Below are 22,660 nucleotides of genomic sequence, written 5' to 3'. Positions count from 1 at the left end.
TCAGCAACTTGACTCATCTCTAGCTATTCGAGGATGTCAGGCACAGTGGTAGAGGTATCAAGATTGGGGAATCAGAAATAGCAAGGCAGCAGCTGAGAGCACCTGTCCTTCCCAGATCTCTCGAGGACTTCAGACCTCCTGACATCATCGACCCAGAAAAGCAAGACCTCTGCTGACCTTCATCACATACAGAAAAGTTGATGTGATAAGGCAAGGTCTGAAAGCCTTTGTCCACCCTGAAGCTCAGCAAGAATGCAAGAGACTAGTTGGTTTTGAAAGCATCCTATACCATGTATACATATATACAAGCCAACTTCGTCATCACTCTGCATTGGCGAGCATAATTCTACTTTCACCATTTACAATTATAGTGAGTGTTTAGCCACAAAGGAGTGTTTTACATATCCTGACATCTCATATAAGCAATAGTGAGAAGCAAAGTTGAAACCAAGCAGGAACCGTCACCCTTACAGAGAAGAGAAACAGCACATGATGAATGTCTGGCTTCAGTCTTCTGTCGAGTATAAGGATTGTCTTGTTCTCACCAGCATGGGTCTTGTCTAAAGCCATCAACAGCTCACAGACATAGGTAATGTGCTTAGAGTTCATCCGAATTTGTGTATACCACAAGGCCTTCAATTTCTCACAGGAATAATCTATGCTTTAAGTAATGATTGTTAGCAGTTTATGAGGGTCTGACTAAACTAGTGTGCTGACATTTTTATTTTACACTGGATACAGGAACTTAAGCACCAGATTTCAGTCTCCTTAAGTTCTAAAAACAATTTATTTGATCAGCTTCACAAATTATAGCCTATAGTCTTAATATGGCCCACTGCTTGCTTTTGTAAATAAAGTTTTGCTGGAAATCAGTCATACTAATATATCTACATATAAGGTGTACTATATATAGTAGTTTGGGAACTGGTTTGGCAAGAGACAAACAGATGGGACAGAGCTCACATGCCCTCAAAGGGGAAAAGGCTTACCAGCTACCCTTTATAGGCCCTTAGTTTAGATAATATTTGTCCCTGCAAGGATTCTCTCTGTGCATTTACTGCTGGATCTGCCTTCTATATTGAAGTCTATTGTGTCTCCATTGAGAGCCCAAGGGTGCAAGTTTACAATCAGATTTAAAGGCTACTTCAAGTCTATAAGAGAATCCCCAAATTGATTGATTGATAGGCACTGTGGCCTGGAGAAAGACAACAGCACCAGGAATCAGAATCTCTGAGTTCTCCCACAATGTTAGCCATGAGTACTGTCAACTATTTTCTGTCTTCCTCTTCTGTTTGTGAGTGGAAGAAATAACAACCTTCGTATGCATGGAGACCTGGACAGAAAAGGAATTCCCATAATGACATCACTTGGCTTGATTAAAAATTAAGTACGCTAATGAAGTTCTTCCAGAGAACATGGAGATGGGATTATTAGTCTAAACCAAAGGATATCTGCTAGGATACCTGCTAGGAAACCTTGTTAACAATGAAAATGAGGCCTATCAGGGCCTGGATGTCCATGAGCACACGCCACAGTTTGTAATAGACCAATTCTGTTGCTTTCATGATCCTAATTGCCTCAATCTTTTCCCTAAGCACAGATCTTTCAGGCCTCCTGGAGGGGGTTGCTATGAACCCAGCTGCTTTTATCACTCCCTGAGGTAGTGACCCCCCTGGGTAACACATTGCACACAGAATTGTTACAGGCAGTTTGCATAGTGCTCTGAGAATTTACCTATCTGATATTTACTGGGCATTTCCAAAAGTCCTGGCACTGTAGGAAGCGCTTTACAAGAATCCCATATGTAATCATCAAAACAGCCCCTTGAGTAAGATCTATTACTATCCGTGTCCTAAAGAGAGTTTAAAGAGATAAAGCAATTTCCACAATGTCACTAGAAAATTTAGTAAGTAATAGAATTATGATTTGAATCAGTCTCTCTGATAGGGAAGCCTTTGCAGTAAACTGTGTAACTGAAATCCAATGTTGTAGAACTTATAGGCTTAATAGGCTTCTCAGGGACTAGTGTTTACTCAGAGCCAATACCAGTCTTGGTTGGAAGCCTCGATCTCACTGTCCAAAGGAGCTCTTCACCTTTTAAAGTAGCTTCAAGATCATTCTATGGTAGCAATTTGCTCAGTGCTGTATAGACCTTCCTAATCTTCATCGAGTATAGGATTTCTGCTGGGCTAGCTAAAAGAAATAAAACTACATAGCAGTTTGGAAATCTAGACAGACATGTTCCTGAAGCTACCTAACTTAGGGACTATTGTAGTAAAGATGGGTCTGAATATAATGCCTTGAATCCTAACTTTACATCTCATGGTATATTTGACTGTTCCCTAAGTTTCAGTGTTCACATCTAGAACGCGCAGTAATTTTCCCCCGTGTCACAAAATTTTTATGGAAAACTATTGGTGTTAGGCATAAAAATGATCTTGTGTACTGCTGTGGATAGAATACAAGGGCTCAGTAAGCAACAACATTGTTATTTTGAATATTAGCTTTATGTGTATGTGTGAGTGTGTGCCTCTGTGCACCACATGTGTGCAGGAAGCCCAGGAAGCCAGAGAGCATTAGATCCCATGGAAATGAAATTACAAGTGGTTGCCATTTCCATGTGGGTGCTGTGAACCAAACCAGGGCCCTCTATAAGAACACAAGGTGTTTCAGTTCCTAAATATTGACTTAGACACCATAAAGATTATGACTCCTGCTCTTAAAAGAATCTCCAGGGATTTTGGAAAACTAAATACTCAAAAGTGTATTGTCAGTTTCTGTATGAAGTGAGTTAAATTCCTGGAGAGAATCTTGCATCAAATGGTTAAAATCCATTAAAAAATGGTTATGAAAATCCAGCCTTGTTTGTTAATTTCATCGGTGTCTGAAAAGATGGGGAAGCTGAAAGGTCTCATTGAAATTTCGGAAATACTGAAAGAAGACAGAATAAAACTACTAGAGGAGACAGCCGCTTCACCTGACTCTCAGGTCTGCCAAGGGTTATCCTCAAACATCAAGTACTGGTAAAATGATGAAATGTTCTTTAAAAGCAGAGTCTTGTCATATTCAATTTCTATCTACTTAGTATCTTACAAGATGCCTGAAGCCCCCCCTCAAAAAAAACATTGTTAAATGAAAGAAACAATATTGAAATGAGCAAATGAGTCAATGACTTGTTTAAATCTATGGCAGGCCAGAAATGCTTTAGAAAAAGACACTTCCAATTCCTAAAACTTCTCTGCAAAAGGATGGAAATATATATAGAGAGAATCCAGAGTTTATTATTACACTACTTTAACAATTTCAGAGTTGGAATCCCCAACTAATCTCTTCTTTCCTTGCCAATAAGCCTGAAGCCAGCTGTGAGGAGGGGGAGTGGAAGCCAAGGTTAGCAGGTGGGTTTAGTGGAGCTGAACGGAATCTGAGCATCTGAGGTCAGCTGCCTGGTATAGCCCCAGAAAGCTCTGTGTTCAATCATGCCAATGGGTCCTAGTGCTCATAGACTCATACGCCATAGTAACAGAGGGGAATGTATCAGATTTGGTTCAACCAGGGTCCAAAAATTAGCACAAGCTTCTCCATGAATGCATTTAAGTGCTAAAGACCGGTTGATAACTTCGCTTAGGACAGAGCTAGATTGGGTGTGTGGGCAAGTATAGACTAAGGCTAGTAAGATGCTTGCTGGTAAAAGTGTCTGCCTCACAAATGTCTGTGCTCCTACGGGGACATGGGAAACCAAAAGGATGGCAACCCAGATGCTTATGGCCCTGCTAGCCTGTATATCTGCAGAAAAACTAACAGACTCTGTTTCAAACAAGGAGAATGGGGAGATCAAATGTGCTGAGATTGTCTACTCACCTGCACACACATGCTATCTACTTGTATGCTTTAATACAGAGAGAGAGAGAGAGAGAGAGAGAGAGAGAGAGAGAGAGAGGAGAGGAGGGAGAGAGAGGGGGGAGAGAGATAGAGATAGAGATAGATAGAGAGAGAGAGAGAGAGAGAGAGAGATACAGACACCAACATAAAAACACATATTCTTACATAGAGTGTAGACTCCGCCAGCTACCCAGATTCAAGTTCTGGATCAGCAAACTCGTAGCCATGTAAGTTAGTAGCCTGCATATTCCTTAGTCACCTCTTATGTAAGACCAGACAGTTATACTTCGCATTGTATATTGTTGTGATGAGAGTAGAAGAGTAAATGGAAATTCAGATTCTGATGATTGTAATGATTATGATGGTTGATATATATATGTATATATATTGTGTGTATGTGTGTGTGTGTTTGTGTATGTGTGATATGTACTCAACTTTTACATGGATATTGGGGATTCCAACTCAGGCCCTCATATCTGCGAAGCAGAAATTTTACCAGCTGAGCACCTGAGCATCTAGCTACCCTTTTAGTCTATACTTATAGAAGCACCCAATTCCGTTCTACTGAACAAAGTAATCAACCCATTATTAGTAGTGCTATACATATATATTACATATTGTTAACAGAAGCCATACAACAATGCATGTAGCATATATATGCATATATATGTTATTCCAAATTTATATAATATATATGCTATTCTTAGCTGTCCCAGGAGCAGGAGCTTGTCATTAAACCCATTTCTCCTTAGTCACAACAAACAGGAATAGATTAGGTTTGCATCTGCCTATATCTATCTATGGGTTAACATGATATGAAACCTTTGAGCAAACAGGGACTATGGTGACTGGTTGATCTGCCTGCTCTCCCACCCCCCTCCTTAGGAACTGGAATTAGAGAAAAGAAAAATAGAAAGAGTAGAAATGAAGTTGGAAAAACTGTGTCAGGAGAAGTCACCAATGAGGGGACATGAAGAGGAAAGTGAACTTCAGATATAAAATGATCAGAATATTAAAAATATAACAGATAGTAGGCTGGCAAAGGTATTAACTCATAGCAACAAAACAGTAGAAGTGGGTGTGACAGAGTCAGGCTGTCATCCCAGAGGCTAAAAGCAACCTTCTAGTCATGAAAATCTTACTTTTGAAAACTTGTGATTAAAAAAAAAATCAGGGTTGTTCTGTGTCTCCTGTAGCTGTACCAGAACTCCATCACAGAGCCCAAGTAAGGATCTACTCTCTAATGCTGGAAAGCCTTACCAATGCACTCATCTTGCAGATAAGATAATGAAGCTTCCAGAAAGGTTAGTAAATTACTTGAAGTGGTAAAAATCAGCTTTAGAAGCCTATGCCTCCAACTCTAAATCAAAAGAGGTTTCTACTGTAGCCCGGGCATGACAGTACAGAGACACAGAAAGGCACTGCTTGGGAACGAGAGGGATGAACCACTGAATCAGCAAAGAAACTCACACATAACTGAGCCCAGTGCTTCTTGGCAGAAGAGCCATTTGACAGTGACAGGTGAGGGAAGCCTGCAAGACAAACCTTACTGGAGGTCGAGCATTGTTCCCAGTAAAGCATGTGGCCTCCAGGTTTTTGCATAGCTGTCTTTCAAACAGAGCAAAGCCATTTGTTTTTGAGAGCTTGTTGATTATCTTAGAGACTGCCCACCATTTTGTTAAGGGATGGGAAAATATCTAACGATGCCATTGACAGGCATTGGTATGACCAGAAAGTGGCCCAGTCACATGACGAATGCCTTGAATGGTGAGCAAACGAATCAGATTCTGGCTTTTGTGTTTTTGTCTTACTGTTCCAGTTCTTTCCTTCCTGTCAGTATAACTCATGCCTAAGCATTTCCGTTTGTTTCTTGAAGATCAAAGGATTGGCCTTGCTAAATTGGGGCCTCCTGATTTGAATGACATGAATAATATTAGCTGACTATAAACCTGCAAAAAATGACCTTGATTCATGAATTTGCTAACAAATTTTTATAGTAAATTTGCTGAGGGCAAAGGGTAACTAAAAAAAAAAATCATCCAGCATTGTCTCTCATGCCCATTTATGAAGTACCTGTGGGTCCTGAGAACGATTTTTATGTTTGAAACCACTCCCCTATATCCTAGATGTCTGTGCTCTAGAAATGAATGAAACCTGGCTCAAAGCAAAGTAACAAGTAATGGTTGAGTGACTAGACTGACCTTGCATAGAATAGTAAGAACTAAGATGGGGACTTTCAAGACAAAGCTGACGAGCAGCCCTGGAAACTGGAGCTGCCCACAGTTAGTATTGGGAAGTCTTTTGGACTAATTAATTGCTCCTCAAATGTTGCTTATCCAAAGTGGAATTTCCCAAAATTTCCTTCTCTATTTAATAACTATTAAATACCATACCATAAGGTAGGTGAAGCTCCCAGGAGCGGGGAGCGCTGGAGACCTTTGAAACTACTGACAGGCAGAGGCTACAGGACCCTGATGATGCTAGTCTCACACACCTAGGGGCAGTGGTCCTGGACAGCACATAGCCATGACTGATGGACTTGCCCACATAATTCTCAGAAGGCCACACAGAAGCTCAAAGACACCCCCACCCCAATTTTAAGTTGTGCCTAAGGAGAATAACATTCAAAAGATATTCTCTTGCAGTAGGAATTACCACAACATGAAGTAAACAGATGGTAGACAGACATACAGACAAGACTGAAGGCTAGTTGCTAGGAAAAACTTAACCAACATATGTGCATTTAGGAAATCTATTAACATTGCCATCTTTAATTACAACCATGAAATATACAAATAATACATTTACATTCTATTATGAACCATTATATTCTCTTTACATACTCTAAGGAGAAAAAATGTACATCACATGGTAAATTAGCAGAAGTATCATGTAGAAATTAAAATCTGCACAATGTCTGACTATCTGATGGAAATTGCATCAAAATCTAGACTTCTATGGAATAAACAATTTGTTTTGTGGCTGGTTGTTATTTTTTAAACCTTTGGCTTAGAATTCACACTCGGTTTTAATTCATTAATTCTGCTACCATTTGTTCAGAAGTGTCCCAAAGAATATGCTTCTGCACTGTCATGGTTCTCAGTGTCAATTATCCTGTAAATTTTGAAATAAATCTCTTCAGCTAAGTTTGAATCATGCAGGAGGTTAAAATATATCCCTTGACCCTCAAAGCAATAACCGAAGATTTCAGGAGGGAAATCCAATTATTGTACGCAAGGAAGAAATGGTGACTCTTTTGAAAAAAATAATTCAAAAATTTTGGGATGTGATTGAAAAAATAAAAAAAGAAAGAAAGCTTTTCCAAGCTTCAAATTGCAAAGCACCCAGCTGGATTCTTGGTCTTGTGCAAGCCCCTGATTTTGCTGATCATGGGTTTGTACTGGGCACATTTGGAGGAAGAGCTTGTACTTTCTCAGTCATGTAAGGATACCAAAAGATACCTCTGTTGGACATTCTATCATTCCTTACATGTTGTGCTTAAAATGAAATGCAGTGAAAGCAAAATATGAAAATACACACTCATCCCTGCATTAAAGCATCACAGCCGAGTGCAGTGTGAGTCCAGAAAGACAGAAATTTGAAGGTTTTCTCAAAACCATCCATTCCCGCTACACATATTGAAATATTTAGGATTGCCTGTTAAGCTTTTAAATACACAGCTCCTTAGAGAGAGAGGAATGGTGGCACATATTCTTATTTTCATAATAACCTTAACATTTCTCTTTTTATCAAATGATTCTATTTTGAATCAATCTAGAAAAAAAGCATCATTGTTGATCATTAGAGTTCATGGGAAAATAACTCTGCTATTGTTATTTCATTAGTAAGAGAGTTAGGGTGATAATCTTGTACGTGCACATCACACTGCCCAAGACTATTACTAGCCAGAGGGTTTTATTATCTTTTAACATTTAACGGGCTGCTACTTCAGCCCTCAATTTGCTGCCTACATTACCTCTAAAGGATATTGTATAAAGTGAATCAAATAGAGTCTACCTATCCCTGAGTCTCTTCAGAAGAAACCATCAGAGACCCTCCGAATGACATCTTCAAACAGGATACCCTCAGGCTTGATTTCTGAGCTGAGGGCAGAGCCTCAACTTCAGACTTTGAAACTGTTCCTAGAGAAGCAGCCTGAGAATGGGGAAGTAGCATGTGTGGGTGTGTGGTGTGGAATGGGAATGGGACAGAGGAGGAAGGCCAGGTGTGTTGCAGGCTCCACTGAGAAGCCATTTTGACAAAAGGGGGAAAGAATCTATGTTATGTTTACTTTGAGATTCCAGGCAACAGCTGAGGTCAGAGACTTTCTAAATATCCATGGAGATGAGGGGTGATCACATCCAGAAGGCCAAGGGAGAGGCAAGTTAGAGGCAACTTGACATTTGCCATCCTTAACATCTACTTGTACCCTTTAAACCTCTGCCTTCTCCAGCCTGACTAAAAATGAGAAACAGTGAAAGGCGGCTGAAGGAAATTCCCATTTTATTGGAGAAATTAAGTGCTACTGCTGTTCTTTGCTGGGGAACTACAAGCATATAAAAGAAAGCTCTGAAAGCTAGCCCCAAGGCTGATGCTGCTTCCTCTTCATTCCTGGGTCAGCTGTCCATGAATCCCTCCTCAGGGGCTCTCAACACAGGTGTTGAGCTGCCATCAACAACAAAATACTCAAAACTTACTCTGTTCTGTGCACTGTAGCAGAGACTAATGCAGTGCTGGATATAATAACTAAATGACAAGTAATAATATCGGAACAAGAGATGAATTAAAATTAGACCAAGGCCTAGGTTGGGCCAGTGTGAGCATACTAGCAATGAAGTAGCAATGTCCTACACACGCAGCCCATGAGTAACCAGTCCAAGTGTCAACCTCCTCTCAAGACTCTCTATATAGGTAGTGCATTGGTGAGCTGATGCATTAGATGCCAAATATTTCCCTGTCTCCATTGAAAATATATTCATTTGTTCCTCAAATATAGACAACACATTAACTATGTGATACCTTTGTTCTACTGCTAAGTAGTCACCAGTAAACAAAACACTACCAAAACCCCTCACCTCTCTCACACACCTGTCATTGAGCATGACATTTTAGAGACATTCTTAACTACAGGTTCCAAGTACTTTGGGAAGAATTTTATCATGTTCTCGAGGTTTCACATTACATGCCGATTGGGTGATGGTGGTGAAGTTTTGAAACTGTGCTACAGAGCTTCTATTGGTATCCCTTGGACTGTGGCATAAGAGAGAAGCAGGGTGCTGATTTCTCTTGGTTCAGAAAAAAATGAAGGAAGATTTGGTAGTAGCAAGCAGCTTGGAGATTCAGTCATCCAAAAAACCTCCATGGAGCAATTTCTCTAAAACATTCCAATATATTAACTGACTAATTCCCTTCTAAGACATTCTGACATTATCTCATATGTGGGAAAGTCACTTCATATACCATATATGGGTATATACCTAGAAAGAACAGTTGGGAAACTATTCTGTAGAAATAGCTGTAACTTTCACAGCACATGTGGATCCATTCCCTACAAGTGAGAAGTTTATGTATCAGCATGTTCAGTGATCTGCCTGGATTTGGATTTTGGACAGCTCTGTCTATTGAAATGAAAGGCTCTTGTGTTGGAAGGCTAGTTTCTAGACTGGCAATATTGGGAGTTGGTGTGGGACCTTTAAGAGGTGGAGCCTCTGGGAAATCCTCATCAGAACCTGATCACCAGAATGACGTTGGAGGGAACTGTATAGTACCTCTCTGGCTTTCTGTCGAGGGTGCAACCTCTTCCACACCTGCTCCAGTCATAGCCATCTGTTATGATATGAATGACTGTGAGTATCCTCATCAGAGCTGTATTGAAACAGGTACTGTGCCCTCAACCTCCAGAACTGGGGACTTCTTCATAAGCAGCCACCTTATATATCTTGTCATTACAACAAAAAACTTGAATCTTAATATCAAGGTGAACACAGGTTATGTGTGGCCGGATGGGCTAGCCTGCTCTTACCATGACTGAAATGTGGAGGATCCTCAGTTCCTCCTCTGCTGATTCATGCTGGGGTTCTTCAGTTGGGTCTTGTCCAGGGAGACTTGGAGCACCATCTTGGTGGTGGATGTGAAAAAGCAAAGTACCATTCTCCAGCCATTGCTGCCTCCAGCGCACCAGGGGGATGTCTTCTGTATTCCCTGAGATCTCTAAGGGAAAACCACCAAAGTCACAGGGTAAGATTTTCGACTGGGCCAAGATTTCATATTCCAAATTTCAGGTACCAAGTTACTTCTGTTTGCAGACAACAAAGGGTTCTGGCTACAGCTAGGTTTATTGCTACTTATAAAACTCCAGAAAGACAAGAGATCAAGAGAAGAGAATTATCTCCTGTAGGTCTTTCTGTGATAAATCTTGTTCATCAGGCTCTCACCCAGTGAGAAAAATACTGAGGTGAAAATTCAAGTTCTTCCCCTCATTCTGTGATCAATAGCATCCCTTACATTGCACAGTTTGAATACCTGATAACCCCCTGAGGTAAATACAAGGTTGTTTGCCTCTTGTAAATCTGGACATGTGAGTTACCTAGCAATTACTCCTAGACACCAGCGAATCTACCAAGGATAGTGTTGGTAATTACCGTATAGAGAACTGGCATTTATGGGACAGTCCTGGGAGGTTACTGAAGAGCCACTGGGGATGCCAGCCCATCTGTGAAACCACAGTCATGGTCTGCACAGTCCACCAGAGACAGCTGATAACTTGTCATGACAGGTAAAGAAATGTTTAAATTCTTTTTGTTGTTGTTTTTCTCTTTAGTTTTGCATGGCAGATGTCATGCATGAAGAAAAAAGTGTAGTGAATTGGACCCTGATCACAGACATAAACACTCATTTGCTGCTGGGGTGTTTCGATGAAAGCTGGGCTATCATCAATAGAAAAATGCTAAAGAACAAAACCAAAACCAATCAATCAAAAACCTACTTTCCCTCTGCACTGTAGTGAGGACCAAGATGTAGCTGCAGGAATATCCTGTGTACATATCCCCCTTTCTCTTATTCCTAAGCAATGTTAGATCAGTGTTCTGGGCTATCCCATAGTAGAGAAATCTGAATAATCCAGCTTTCCAAGACTCCAGTTAGGCTACACACCATGTTTCTTTTAACAACTATTATAGCCTCAAAGGGGAACCAGTGTTCTGCTATACACACGTTAACAAATCATTCCTTTATAAAATTTCATTTTCAAAAGGCATGCATCTTCTCCCGAAATTTATCACCTCTGGCCAAAAAATTATTCCACAGATATAAAAAAGATTTAATAGACACATTTAGAATATATTCTCATCAACTATCACAATCATAAAGAGGAAAGCAATTTTAAATATTTATGGAATTTATAATTATCCTTCACTATTTATGGAAGAGCAGACTGATGTTATTTATTGATTTAGCCACACATTTAACAGACACACACTGGGCATGCTCTATCCACCAGGCCCCATGCTAGGCACTCAGGCACTAATTAAAATGAGGAGCTCTCAATGTTTTAAAGCAGCTCACCATGACTGAAGGTGCATAATGAGTCCTTGTAGTATGTTGAGAGGAAGAAAGGACCTTAGTAAAACATACAAGAGGGTAAGAAAGGAGTCTTCTCTAAGGGAAACAAATGGCTCATGGTAAGTGGTAAAGGGAAAGGAATGACCAGGCAACTAGTGAGTGAGGATGAGGAGAAGGCATGGGCATATCCATTGCTCTTCTGTGTAGGTCACCAAGGTTTCTCAAAGGACAGGAGTCATTGGCCTACCCCTGACAGATGCTGAGATGATGGCCTTGCCCATCCAACACCACACTCACCAGAGAGAAGAGGAAACTTGAGATTGTGTAGGGAAGCTGCCAATAAAGTACCCCTTTCGTACTTAGCCTCTCTTTTCTGTAGCCTAGACGGCTCTGTCATCTGTCAAGTAGGTAGATTATCTGTGATCTAGCATGTGATTGCCCTAGAATCCAGAGAGCTTCAGAGGGCAAAGAGACCAAGAAGTAAAGATTTGTGTTTCAGAACTGGTTTTCAGAAGGCACTTCCCTATTTATTTGATGTAGTGGTGATTCTGGCTTCCCACATCGACTGCACTTCTAAATCTCTAAATCAACATTTCTCAATCTGCGGGCAGTGACTTCTTTGTGGGGATCAACAATTTTGTCACAGCAGTTACATATCAGATATCCTGCATATCAGATATTTACGTTATGATTCATAACAGTAGCAAAATTACAGTTATGAAGTAGCAACAAAAATAATTTTATGGTTGGGGTTCACCACAGCATGCAGGAACTGAATTAAAGGGTCGCAGCATTAGGAAGTTTGAGGACCATTTGTCTAAAGTGTCTTCTACATTCCCAGGAAAGAAAACATCTTTGGATGCATCTCTGAAGGAAGCATTTAAAGCATCACGAGTCAAACACAATGCGTGCAGGCCCAATAATCACCAAGTGCTTCCAGACCCCATGGCTGTATATCCTGCAGGGAGGCATTCCTGATGACTTCTCATGGCTTTAAAGTGCTAGAAGACTCCTAGAAGTGCATCCTCCCCCATGCCCTTGTTCGGCCCTTGCCTAGGGACCAAATCTGTACCCATCTCAGTAGAGATAAACATCATCAGCATGCCAGCTCCCAGGAGTGCATTTGATGGCATAATCAAGTCCATCTTCTTTTCAGAACCATATCCACTCAAGCTAAGATTTATTCCATGCATGTCTGGTTGCCACTCAGCCCTTTCGGGAACTATTCAGAAGGATCTAGCACCTGTCCCTTTAAATCACTTCAGAAAGTAGATTTTGTTTCCCAGCAGATCTTCATCATGTAGGTCAGACTCATTAACCCTGCTTTAACCATGGAAGCAAAATTAAGGAAATACCTAGACCAAGGTCAACGAGCCTGACACAGAGCAGGGGCAGAGACAGATGGACTAGTTGTGGCCCTCTACACAGTTTTCAAAAGCCGACAGCATGACCTTAGAACCTGGAGGAAGGGAAGGGGCAGGGGAGAGCCCTAATGTAGGAAAGCCATATGTTCTTCTATGAGTTTAGTGGCTATAATAATCTAATCTTTTGTTCCAGGACTTTATATCACATGACTTATTTTTAAGTTGATGTACAATTTAAATCCCTTAAAGTCACCTTTTGAGAGAGAGAGAGAGAGAGAGAGAGAGAGAGAATTCATCATGTTGTGTAATCATCACCCTCTATCTAATTCTAGAACATGTTTATCATCTTATTAAGAACCTTTTTGTCTACAAGCAGCTACAGTGTTTCAATCAGGATTACGATATTATAGTCCATAGCACTAGGCATGGGGATACCAAAGAAAGACTAGATTCTGTGAAGACCTTGACAAAGCATTCCATGGGGCAACGGGATTAGCACACAGACTCTCTGGCCATGGTATCCAGGCTAACTCTCTGAACCCTTCTGCAGGTGATACATTCTCAACTCTGTGAATGTCAATATCATTATCCTGCACCAACTTGGTTCACTGTAGAAGACAAGAGGTAAAGGAAAGAGGGCACCACATCTGCCAAGGGCATTCATCAATTCTTAGTTTCAAGTTAATTATACCATGATAGATTCATCCTTGGCAGTTTTCCCTCTCCTGATAGGATCTGACATGAAAGAGCTCCAATGCCAAACCAGGAACTTATTTATATTTATGCTATATCTGGCCTGATCAGCAAATGAAAGACCACATAGGACATAGTGAATGCCCTGCCAACTTCGTCACAAACAAGATCGAGAATATTAGTGCAATCACATCTGTGTGAATATCCCTGTCTCAAGAAGAAGTGGAATGCAAACCAGTCATGAGACTCTAAGGAGCAAATTAGCATGGTGATAAAAATGTTACTCCAATCCAAAGTCACAGAGGATTGCCACTGAAGCTCACAGAGGACCTTTGAGGCAATGTACTGAATAAAATGAATTCTACAGGACCCTCTACAGTCCAGATGTCGCAAGTGCCACGTTTCAGCACACAGTGGGGTTGAGGTCTCCAGAAAGAGAAGTCTGTCTTGGCTCTTACCATGTCCATCCTCAGCCCTACAAACCTCACATCTTTAGTACCTCTCCAGATCTTGCAATACAAAAAAAGCAGCGTGCTATCCCTTCCTGGAGCACATGATGTTGGCCACGGTTGGGAATTAAACTATGTACTCCTAATCTCAAGGTGCTTTTCATCCATCAGGAAGCTTCAGATGTGGCCAGGGCTAAGTGACAGCCATGCTGAGCAGCGGGTGAGCCTTAGCTGGGTAAACACTGGTGGGAAGCAAGAAAATGGTGGGAGATGTTGGGGACACGCACAATCCCAGCTGAAGTGCGCAGTGTGTGCAAAGGAACAGAAGGATGATGTGCGTTGTCAGAGTCACAGGGGGTCTGGTTAAGCTGCAGGGGTGGGGGATATGTAGAAGAATTACAGAGCATCTACTCTCAGAATCCAGATTAATGGCACGCAGAAGAGCCTTAAATGTCATCTTAAGACACTCACAGCTAGGGGAAAGTCATTCACAATTCTATTAGACAGAGGCATCAACCAAGACTCAAAATGAGAATGGCTGATGTCCTATTAGGTCTAGGGGTTACTATGGCTCTGAGTCTGCATTCTTCAGGGACTGTAGGAGTGGACTCAGGGGAACTTTGTTCTGAGGAACTTTGAATATTCCCCCTCACTCTGAGTTTTCTCATCTCTGTGAAGACCCAAGTGTGCAAATGGACTTCAATATTCCTTGTAACTTTGATCATCCCATGGTTCTGTCTCCAGAAAGCATGTTAAGTGCAGTGTCACGAGTAACATTAAATAAACCTCTTCTTGGGTCTCACCTATGGTCCACCTTGGATGTGAACAGAGAACTCAAGACACAGACCCAACTTCACATTGTATCCCAGTCTGTAGAGGAAGACTTTCATAATGTTGCTGCAAATAGCTTGTTTCTAAGAGATAATTGTGGAGCTTCAGGTCCCAGAGAACTGCACTGGTGGAGCACTGGGCAGGAAAAGTCATAAAAGAGAAAAGTTTGGTTTGGAAAAGGCAGAGTGAGGTGATATCACTTTTAATTAGCCTTAGTCATTGTTCTAATGATAGCTTGTGGGTTGGGAGTTAGTCTCTTTGTGGGGTTACTTCAGGACACTCAAAACTTTGCTGCACAAATTGTTCTACCTGGCATTACAACATGCCCTTGCTATCCACATGCTTTCCCCTTCCCTATGTATATCTGCATGCTGAGAGAACCTGATCTGAGGAGGTGTTAAGAAACATCAAGCCAGCGTCAGAATTTCTTTCCAAATACCAGATCCACCATGCCTTCATTCAATGAATGAGACAATTCCACATTGGAGTATGGATTTAATCGGGAAAATTCTCAAGGATCATTTAATTTGGTGAATTGCTTAGCGTATGTTAGCGCGGTCTGGATATCTTGGGACCCCTTTTCACTGCTAGAAAGCCTGAGTTTCAAGCTGAGTTCAGCTGAGTAATAATGAGGTACTGTGGTTGTTGGGGTCAAGGTAGGAGGTAGCATTAACTTGTCCATGCTCAGCCTCATGTTGAGGGCTCCTACAGAACTGATCCTGTGATCTTTCAAGGTTGATGTTGACACCGCTGGTGGTCATTCTGCCTGTCGAAAGACTTTGCTTAGGTTTTCAAACTTATTTTCAACCTAACATAACCTTTTTTCCAAACCAAATCTAAACTGCTTTCTGAGGGACTTCCACAAGAACAGACTTAGAGAAGAGTTAGTTCCACTGAAGGAACAAAAAAATGCATTAGTAAGCAAGGTCCTTGCTGGTAGAGGATAGGGTCCTTGCTGAATTGTCTAGATTTATTGGTTACTTTCAATGCTAAGTGGGATGCTACAAATGCCTTTATATTGTTTGTGAAATAATTGCATGTAAGAAAAACAATACTTCTGAAAACAGAATATAGCCTCACCTCCACTATATGCTATCCCAGAGGCCATTGTGAGTGTCCTTGTGTAATAAAGATTAATTCAGGGGGAGGGTGCCTCAGTAGGTAACAGCACTTGCTGCTTTGGCAAGAACACTTTCATCCAAACCTCCAGCACTTGTGTAAAAAAAGAAATCAGGCCTAGGCACAGTGTGTGACCCCAGCACTACGGGAGCATAGAAAGAGGGTTACGAAGTCTTGCTTACAACCACCTAGCCAAAACCAAATAAACAAACACAAAAGAAAAAAGAAACAGAAAAACCCACAAACAAACAAGTAAAGAAAACCACTGAGGTTAATGAGACTGTCTCAAGAGAACAGTCATAGTCTGATAGGAAAGGAAATCCAATGTCTAACCTCTACATATGCACATGTGGTACACACATACAAAAAATTAGAATATTAATTTAGTTTATGCAATCTGTAGTGCTAGACCAACCTTCTAAAATAAAGTGTAACTATTGTGTCTTGTCTAGATGAGAGTGACCATCAAAAACATTATCAAAATGAGCCTGTGACAGAACTAGTCAATTTTTTCTTCCCATTTTTAAGAAATTTTCCTTCTCCACTCCCTAATTCAGAACTTGAAAGATATTGATGGTAGGTCTAGTTTTCCACATGGTTTCATTATAGTCTTCTGCCTGAAACTATTAACAGTGGTATTAACTTTCAACACCTTTGAAGAAAATAACCTGCTCAAGTCAGGGGTTAATAACAGCCAGAGATCACTAATTATCTTGCAAATCTCCACCCTGGTATCAAAGTGACACCAGTCTTTAATGTCTGAGGAACAGCAGCCTCTAAAGACCTCAACTTGTTTCATAAACATAATGACAGCAGCACATTAGTGTCGTGGCCATCTGTGAAGGAAGATGAGGGGCAGACAGAGGAGAAGGAAGTAGAGAAAAAGGACAAAGTCAAGAGATGTGGAGGAAATGAGGTCAGCCAGAAAACTGACGGGGGCCTTGGGCTGCGTTGGCCTGTGGGCTGCACCTCTCACCACAGGGACCATCTGTTTAGGAGTTCTGAAGTGGAATGATCCTGCGTCCCAGACTGAGAACCACACAAGAAAGTATGCCCTGCTGAGCCAGAATTCAGCCGGCATAGATGCCAGGAGCTCTGATGGTTTGCCTGGAGTGTGTGTTGCTAATGTCTAGCTAAGGGGACAAAATGGGAGATGTCACAGCCAGGATATTCTTTTGTGGAGATTTTCATAAACCATTTAGAAATATAGTTCCTCTTGTGGCTTCCTCATTCAATCCGCTGGGCACCATGGAGCTGCTTTCTATTACTCTGTTCCGTCGTCCTCCTCCACACTACAGAACTACCCAGAACTATCCAGCAAAGCCTCAGATCAAGGCAGCTTAAAAGGCCAAACAGCTATTAACAGAAGCACAAGAATTTCTTTGCTCAGGTAATCAGAACATGCTTGGTTTGCTGAGATTTGGAGTAGAGAAATTCACCCATGCCTAGATGAAGGGTAATCGAATGTCTACGTCCTCAGATTAGTGACATTCACCCTGCACGACTCATAAACTAGGAGCTCGGTGTATCACTGGCTCAAGGATGAGAAATGGAAGCACAAGGCGCATTGAGCACTGAACAAGGATGTGGAAGGAAGTCTGTGGAACTCATATGCCTTATAGTCAAGAGACGGGATGGAAGTCTCCAAGGTCTCTCTAGTTCTGTCTCCTCATCGATGTCACTAAATGGAGTATGGCACTTGGTGATAGTCAAACCCCAAGTCAGGTACAGGCTAAGCATATTTATGTATGCTAACTGGATAGCTATCTTTAGAGATTTTCAAATTAGGCTTTCCTCTTAGCCTTTGGATTAGTTATGGGGACTCTTCCACATACAAATACTTCCAAATGGTTTCCAGTTAGCTACTAACCTTCAGTACATTATGTATATAGAGGCAATGTATATACAATTTATATAATATATATAATATATGGACATAAATAATGTATATCATCACCTGATGTCTCAACATCCATAAACAATATTCTTTGACAATGCTATACGTCAAAGATCTGAGACTTTAAGCCCGCACACCCATCCGTTTCTTTTCCAGAAATGTACAATGGTGGATTAAAATGAGTCAACCCAAGGAGAAAGCATGATGAAAGGAAGACCATACGGGCCTGGGTACTCCACAGATCACCATGTTTGTGGGAAGTCGCAGGTGGGAACTGTGGGAAGTGAAGGGTGGCTTTTTAATCAGCTACCATGGACAGCAACGAAGCTTGCTGCTGGAAGTAGGTCATTCTGAGCTACAGTGCTGACATGAATAGCAATCGAGCAACTGCACACACGTTCTATTTACCTAGCCATGAAGACGAAAACATTCCTGTGGGAGAAAGATGCAGCCTAAAGGTTCTGACACAACCAGAGAGAGGAGAAGCATTCAAATGGCTTGTGATTTTATCTAAAATGGTTTGCTTGTTCCTACCACAGTGTTTCTCTGGATCTTTTCAAACCTCTGCAAAGAGTTTATCCACATGATACTCATTAAAGTCTCATTTGAAAAGGGGGTGGGGCAAAGCTCTTTGAAAAGAACCAGGTTATTTGAGCTGCAGATGTACTGGTGAAAGGATTTAAAAAAAAAACTTACATCTAGTTCTATTCTCCACTGCCACATGGCTGACCTTTGAAAACTGAGATAACGACATGCATTTAACACAATCTGACATCAAGTAAGATGTGTAACAATATTTAAACTTCATGATGTTAAAATATGTATTTATAGATCGTTTTATACATTGTGGGAAGAATAAGTCATTTGAAGCCTGAGGTTTCTCCACTGGAATTCTAATTTGAGCTTTGTGAGTCTAGGGGACGGGGATTACTCGGTGTGGCACTGGGGGCAATATGGACACCTGGGTTTTAGAAACCCAGAACACTTGTTACAAGGTAATTATAAGGAAAGTTCCCACTAGACCCTCTAAGAACTCCATGTACTCGAAGTCCACTCTCTGATACTCTGAATCTGTTGCACACAAAGGTTTCGGTTTCCCAATTCTCATATCATGGACTACCTCATATCATGGACTACTCATATCATGAGGTTGTGAGGGTCTTTGGCTCTTGCTTGAAAAGGTAGGTGAAAAGGGGGGAGTTGATGATGCCAAATTATCTTCTGTAAGTTATAGTGAAAAATTTGACATTTTGGTTTCTTTTAAAAAAAAACACAGAACTATTGTAAGAATATGTTTTTGTTTTGATTTCAGGTGTGATATATGGGGCTGCTTCAGATTGTCCATAGCAACTGACTATGATTTGCCTTGTGCTCCAGCAGGGGCATGATTTTTGCCAGTGGCAGGGATAGTTTCTGCCATTAGGTAATGTTTGGAATTCTTGGGACTTTGCAGAGGGTATATACATTCTAGGGCCCCCAGAGGCACGGTGGATTGTTGGTGGCATGTTGGTGGGTTTTTGGTTGTTGGTTGGTTCCTATTCATTGCCTTTGGTCATGTTTTATTGAGTAGTCATGTGCAAAGAAGAAACAAGAAGGAATTAGAAAACCTAATGGCAAAGATCAAACTTCCTCCAAGGAACTTGATGCACCTGATCAGCATGAAATAGTCTAATAATAACATCACTCCCTTCCCTTTCTATCCTTTTATCTCTTTTATCTAGTGTTAGGAAGTTGGAAGGGTGAAGAAGAGTGAGAGAAAGAAGAACCCATTAAGTAGCAAGCAATGGCTACCGTAAACAGTGTATAGGAGGGGCTGGGTGTGTTGCTCTCTCTAAACTGTCTTGATTCATTTTCACTTCGAATTAGCACTAATTCTATTATATGTTTGTTCTTACTGTCCGCGATTCAACTCCACAAGTTCTGAGAAACCTTCTAGATGTTAGCTGAGCTGTGCAGCTCTCTCAGGGTGCATGAGTGCCTTACCCTTCATGACCCTTCAATTTAGGACTGGATCTCCCATTTTACAGGTAAGGAACTTAAATTCCAGAGAAGTTAGCCTACTAAACAAGGTGTGTTCAGTTAGTAAACAACAGAATGGAGAGAAGGGAAAAGCAAGGTCTCTTGGTTTTAAGACTACTATTCACTCTCACGCCTTCAAGTCCTTGCTTTACAAACCCCAATCTCAGGATTATATATGCAACATGGTTGCTTAGCAGTTTCCAGCACTTAACAAACAAGAGAGACTAGTGTCATCATTGGAATTACTGCTGTTATTTATACAAATCCTAAAATTGAGCCATAAGCTTTGACAGAATTAAGTACACTGTGCCTACAAATGGTCCCAGGGGCTACAACATCTTAAAAAGTCTAGGAAAAAAGTTAGTTCATGAATTAGTTAAGTTCCTACTTAGGAATGTAAGCCAGGTCACAATGATACATTCCTAGAAGTGCTATTTAGCAAACAATACTCTTTGTGCATCTGGCGGAAATCAAACAATACTATCACTGCATTAAGATCCAGTGATTGAACTTCTACCAAGGGATGCCCTGGTAGCTGTGCCCATCAAAGGCTGGCATGTGAGACCAGCTTTCAGTGAACTGAATGCCAGGCACTGGACAACATGTCCCTGAATTAAATTATGTAGGTCCTGCTGGGTACAGTGGTGCACACCTTTAATCCCAACACTCCAGAGGTAGAGGCAGGTAGATCTCTGAGTTTTAGGTCAACCAGGTCTATATTGTGAAATTCAGAACATCCAAGGCTACAGTGGTGAGAACCTGTCTCAAAATAAAATAAGTCAGATCCTCCCAGATGGATAAAGCATGGCAGGTGTGGGCAGTAAACCAGCAAATGAAGATGTATTTGAATAATAGTCGAACCTTCTTCAGTGCTACTCTAGATCCCACTTTCTAGACTTATTGCCCGATCACCTTAGTGTAAATCTCAGGAGCCTTTGTACTCTTGAGAATGTCCCATTCTCATCTTCGTCTTGGAAAGGAGGCTTCATCCCATTCCCACAGCCACATGAGATTCCATCCCTGAGCATAAGTGCTAACTGCTGGGCAAGAGCTCCAGCACATTTGCTTCTCTGTCTACCCTCTCTGTGCCATTGTCACTTCCAGAAAGGTGAGGACAAGTGAGCTTGAAAGCCTGTTCTTACACCCGAATTTTCTAGTGTTACTTTCCTATCGTCTACACTTGCCATCTCAGGGCCTGGAACAGAAGCTACTCCAAAGTGCAGGTGAGAGGTCAGAATCTCAGGTACCAGCATTCGGTTTTTCAGCCAAAGAAGTAAGTACCAAGGAATAGCTATGAAGACTTCGCTCGATGAAAAAAATCCCTTACTATGGCTCCTGTCCTATATTTTGCAAAGCCCTTATTATAAGCACCTCTTTACAAATTCATCAGCCCTGAGAGGTGTGGTTCATAGAACTAGAAACCAGAAGTACAAGGAAGGGACTGATCCTTCCAAAGGAGAGAGTTAATGAGATGGAATAACAGGGCTGGAACCTGGTCTTCCAACTCACAGCACAGCATCTTTCCTACTCAACTCTACCGTCTACTAAAACGTTCATGATGCATCAACAACAACTCTTGAAACCAAAGCATGGTCCTACATCAATGCAGATGCAGGAGAATCACTCTGAACATTTAGGAAAAAATAGAAATCCAGAAAATACACATTAATAGTAAACAGGGACAGGCATTTGAAAGGTTGAGGCCATAGAGCTGACACTGAAATTGTGCTATTAATCCCTTCTCACTAGTATACAAATCATAGGTCAACCTAATGTGAGTTCCCCATATCTGGTTCCTATGGTAGATCAGATCTGCTTAGTTTGTGCTTCCAGTTTCTGGTCTAAAGAATTCTTGACATTGTCTTGACCCAGTTCTGTGGGCTGATTAGTATAAACGCCTGTTAGACAAAGGGGTCAAGATGACCTGTAAATGATCCAACAGACATATCCCCCATAGAAACTTTAATCTAGACATCTAGTGCTTCCTGGGTAAATGATTTAAAAGAATCCAAGTCAACCTGATCTATGACTTGTGTGATCATCATCTGGGAAAGACACACATCCACTCCTTGTTGGTTCCCTTTTTCATATTTACTACTTTAATTCTGAGGTCCTTTGTCAGGAACAAGCCCAGACACTTTTTGTGTATTTCCAAGTCAGAAATAATTGAATAACAGTAACATTTTGAGTTATAATGTTTTTAATGGATGTGATTTGCCAGTAATCCCAATGTCATTTCATAGTTGACCAAGGCAAATTTCTTTATTCCAATAGCAACTACTAATGTTAACTCTCAGATCAAGCATCACACATCACACAGCCAACATCAATTGTGTAGGTTACAGAATGACTACAATGTATTAAAAGTTGAAACAGAAGCCATGGTGTGCCAAAGAGACCTTACTGCAAGATCTAGGCAAGAGGTCAATGGGAATGCAGGGGGATCACTCTAAGAATTTAGGTATCTTAAAATCCAGATGGAGCTGCGGAGAAGGTATGGGATGGGGAACAGTGGAAGGGTAGACAGGGAGGGAAGTAAAATCTGGAGTGGAAAAAATTAAATTTAATTGAAAAATATCCAGCTGGAGCATTGGTCCCAACACTCAACCAAGCCTCAGACTCAGAGTTGAGCTGAGTTCCAGGGTCTGGCAGAGCTACATGGCAAGATGTAGAACCATGAGAGAAGTAGAGGCAGAGGGCAGTATGGGGTTGAGACAGATGAACATGAGAATGGCGCCATACAGGATCAGATCAACAGAGGAGTGGTCATATGGAAAGTAAAAGGAACTAAAGCCCCTGGAATGGTCAGGAGCCCCCTGCCTATTGCTCCCTGAGACACGCATACGGAA

General features: G+C 41.2%; 1 protein-coding gene across 5 annotated transcripts in view; it reads right to left on the bottom strand.

Annotated features, from left to right (window-relative positions):
• Astn1 (astrotactin 1) overlaps positions 1 to 22,660 on the bottom strand; it is a 318,149-nt gene that overhangs the window by 193,907 nt on the left and 101,582 nt on the right. For all 5 annotated transcript variants that reach the window (XM_039090767.2, XM_039090768.2, XM_039090769.2 and 2 more), the window contains exon 2: positions 9,902 to 10,089. In XM_039090767.2, the coding sequence (XP_038946695.1) occupies positions 9,902 to 10,089 (188 nt within the window). The remainder of the gene's footprint in view (positions 1 to 9,901; positions 10,090 to 22,660) is intronic.

The sequence above is a fragment of the Rattus norvegicus genome, chromosome 13 (genome assembly GCF_036323735.1).
Source record: "Rattus norvegicus strain BN/NHsdMcwi chromosome 13, GRCr8, whole genome shotgun sequence".
NCBI lineage: Eukaryota > Metazoa > Chordata > Mammalia > Rodentia > Muridae > Rattus > Rattus norvegicus.
This window is presented reverse-complemented; position numbering and strand designations above follow the sequence as displayed.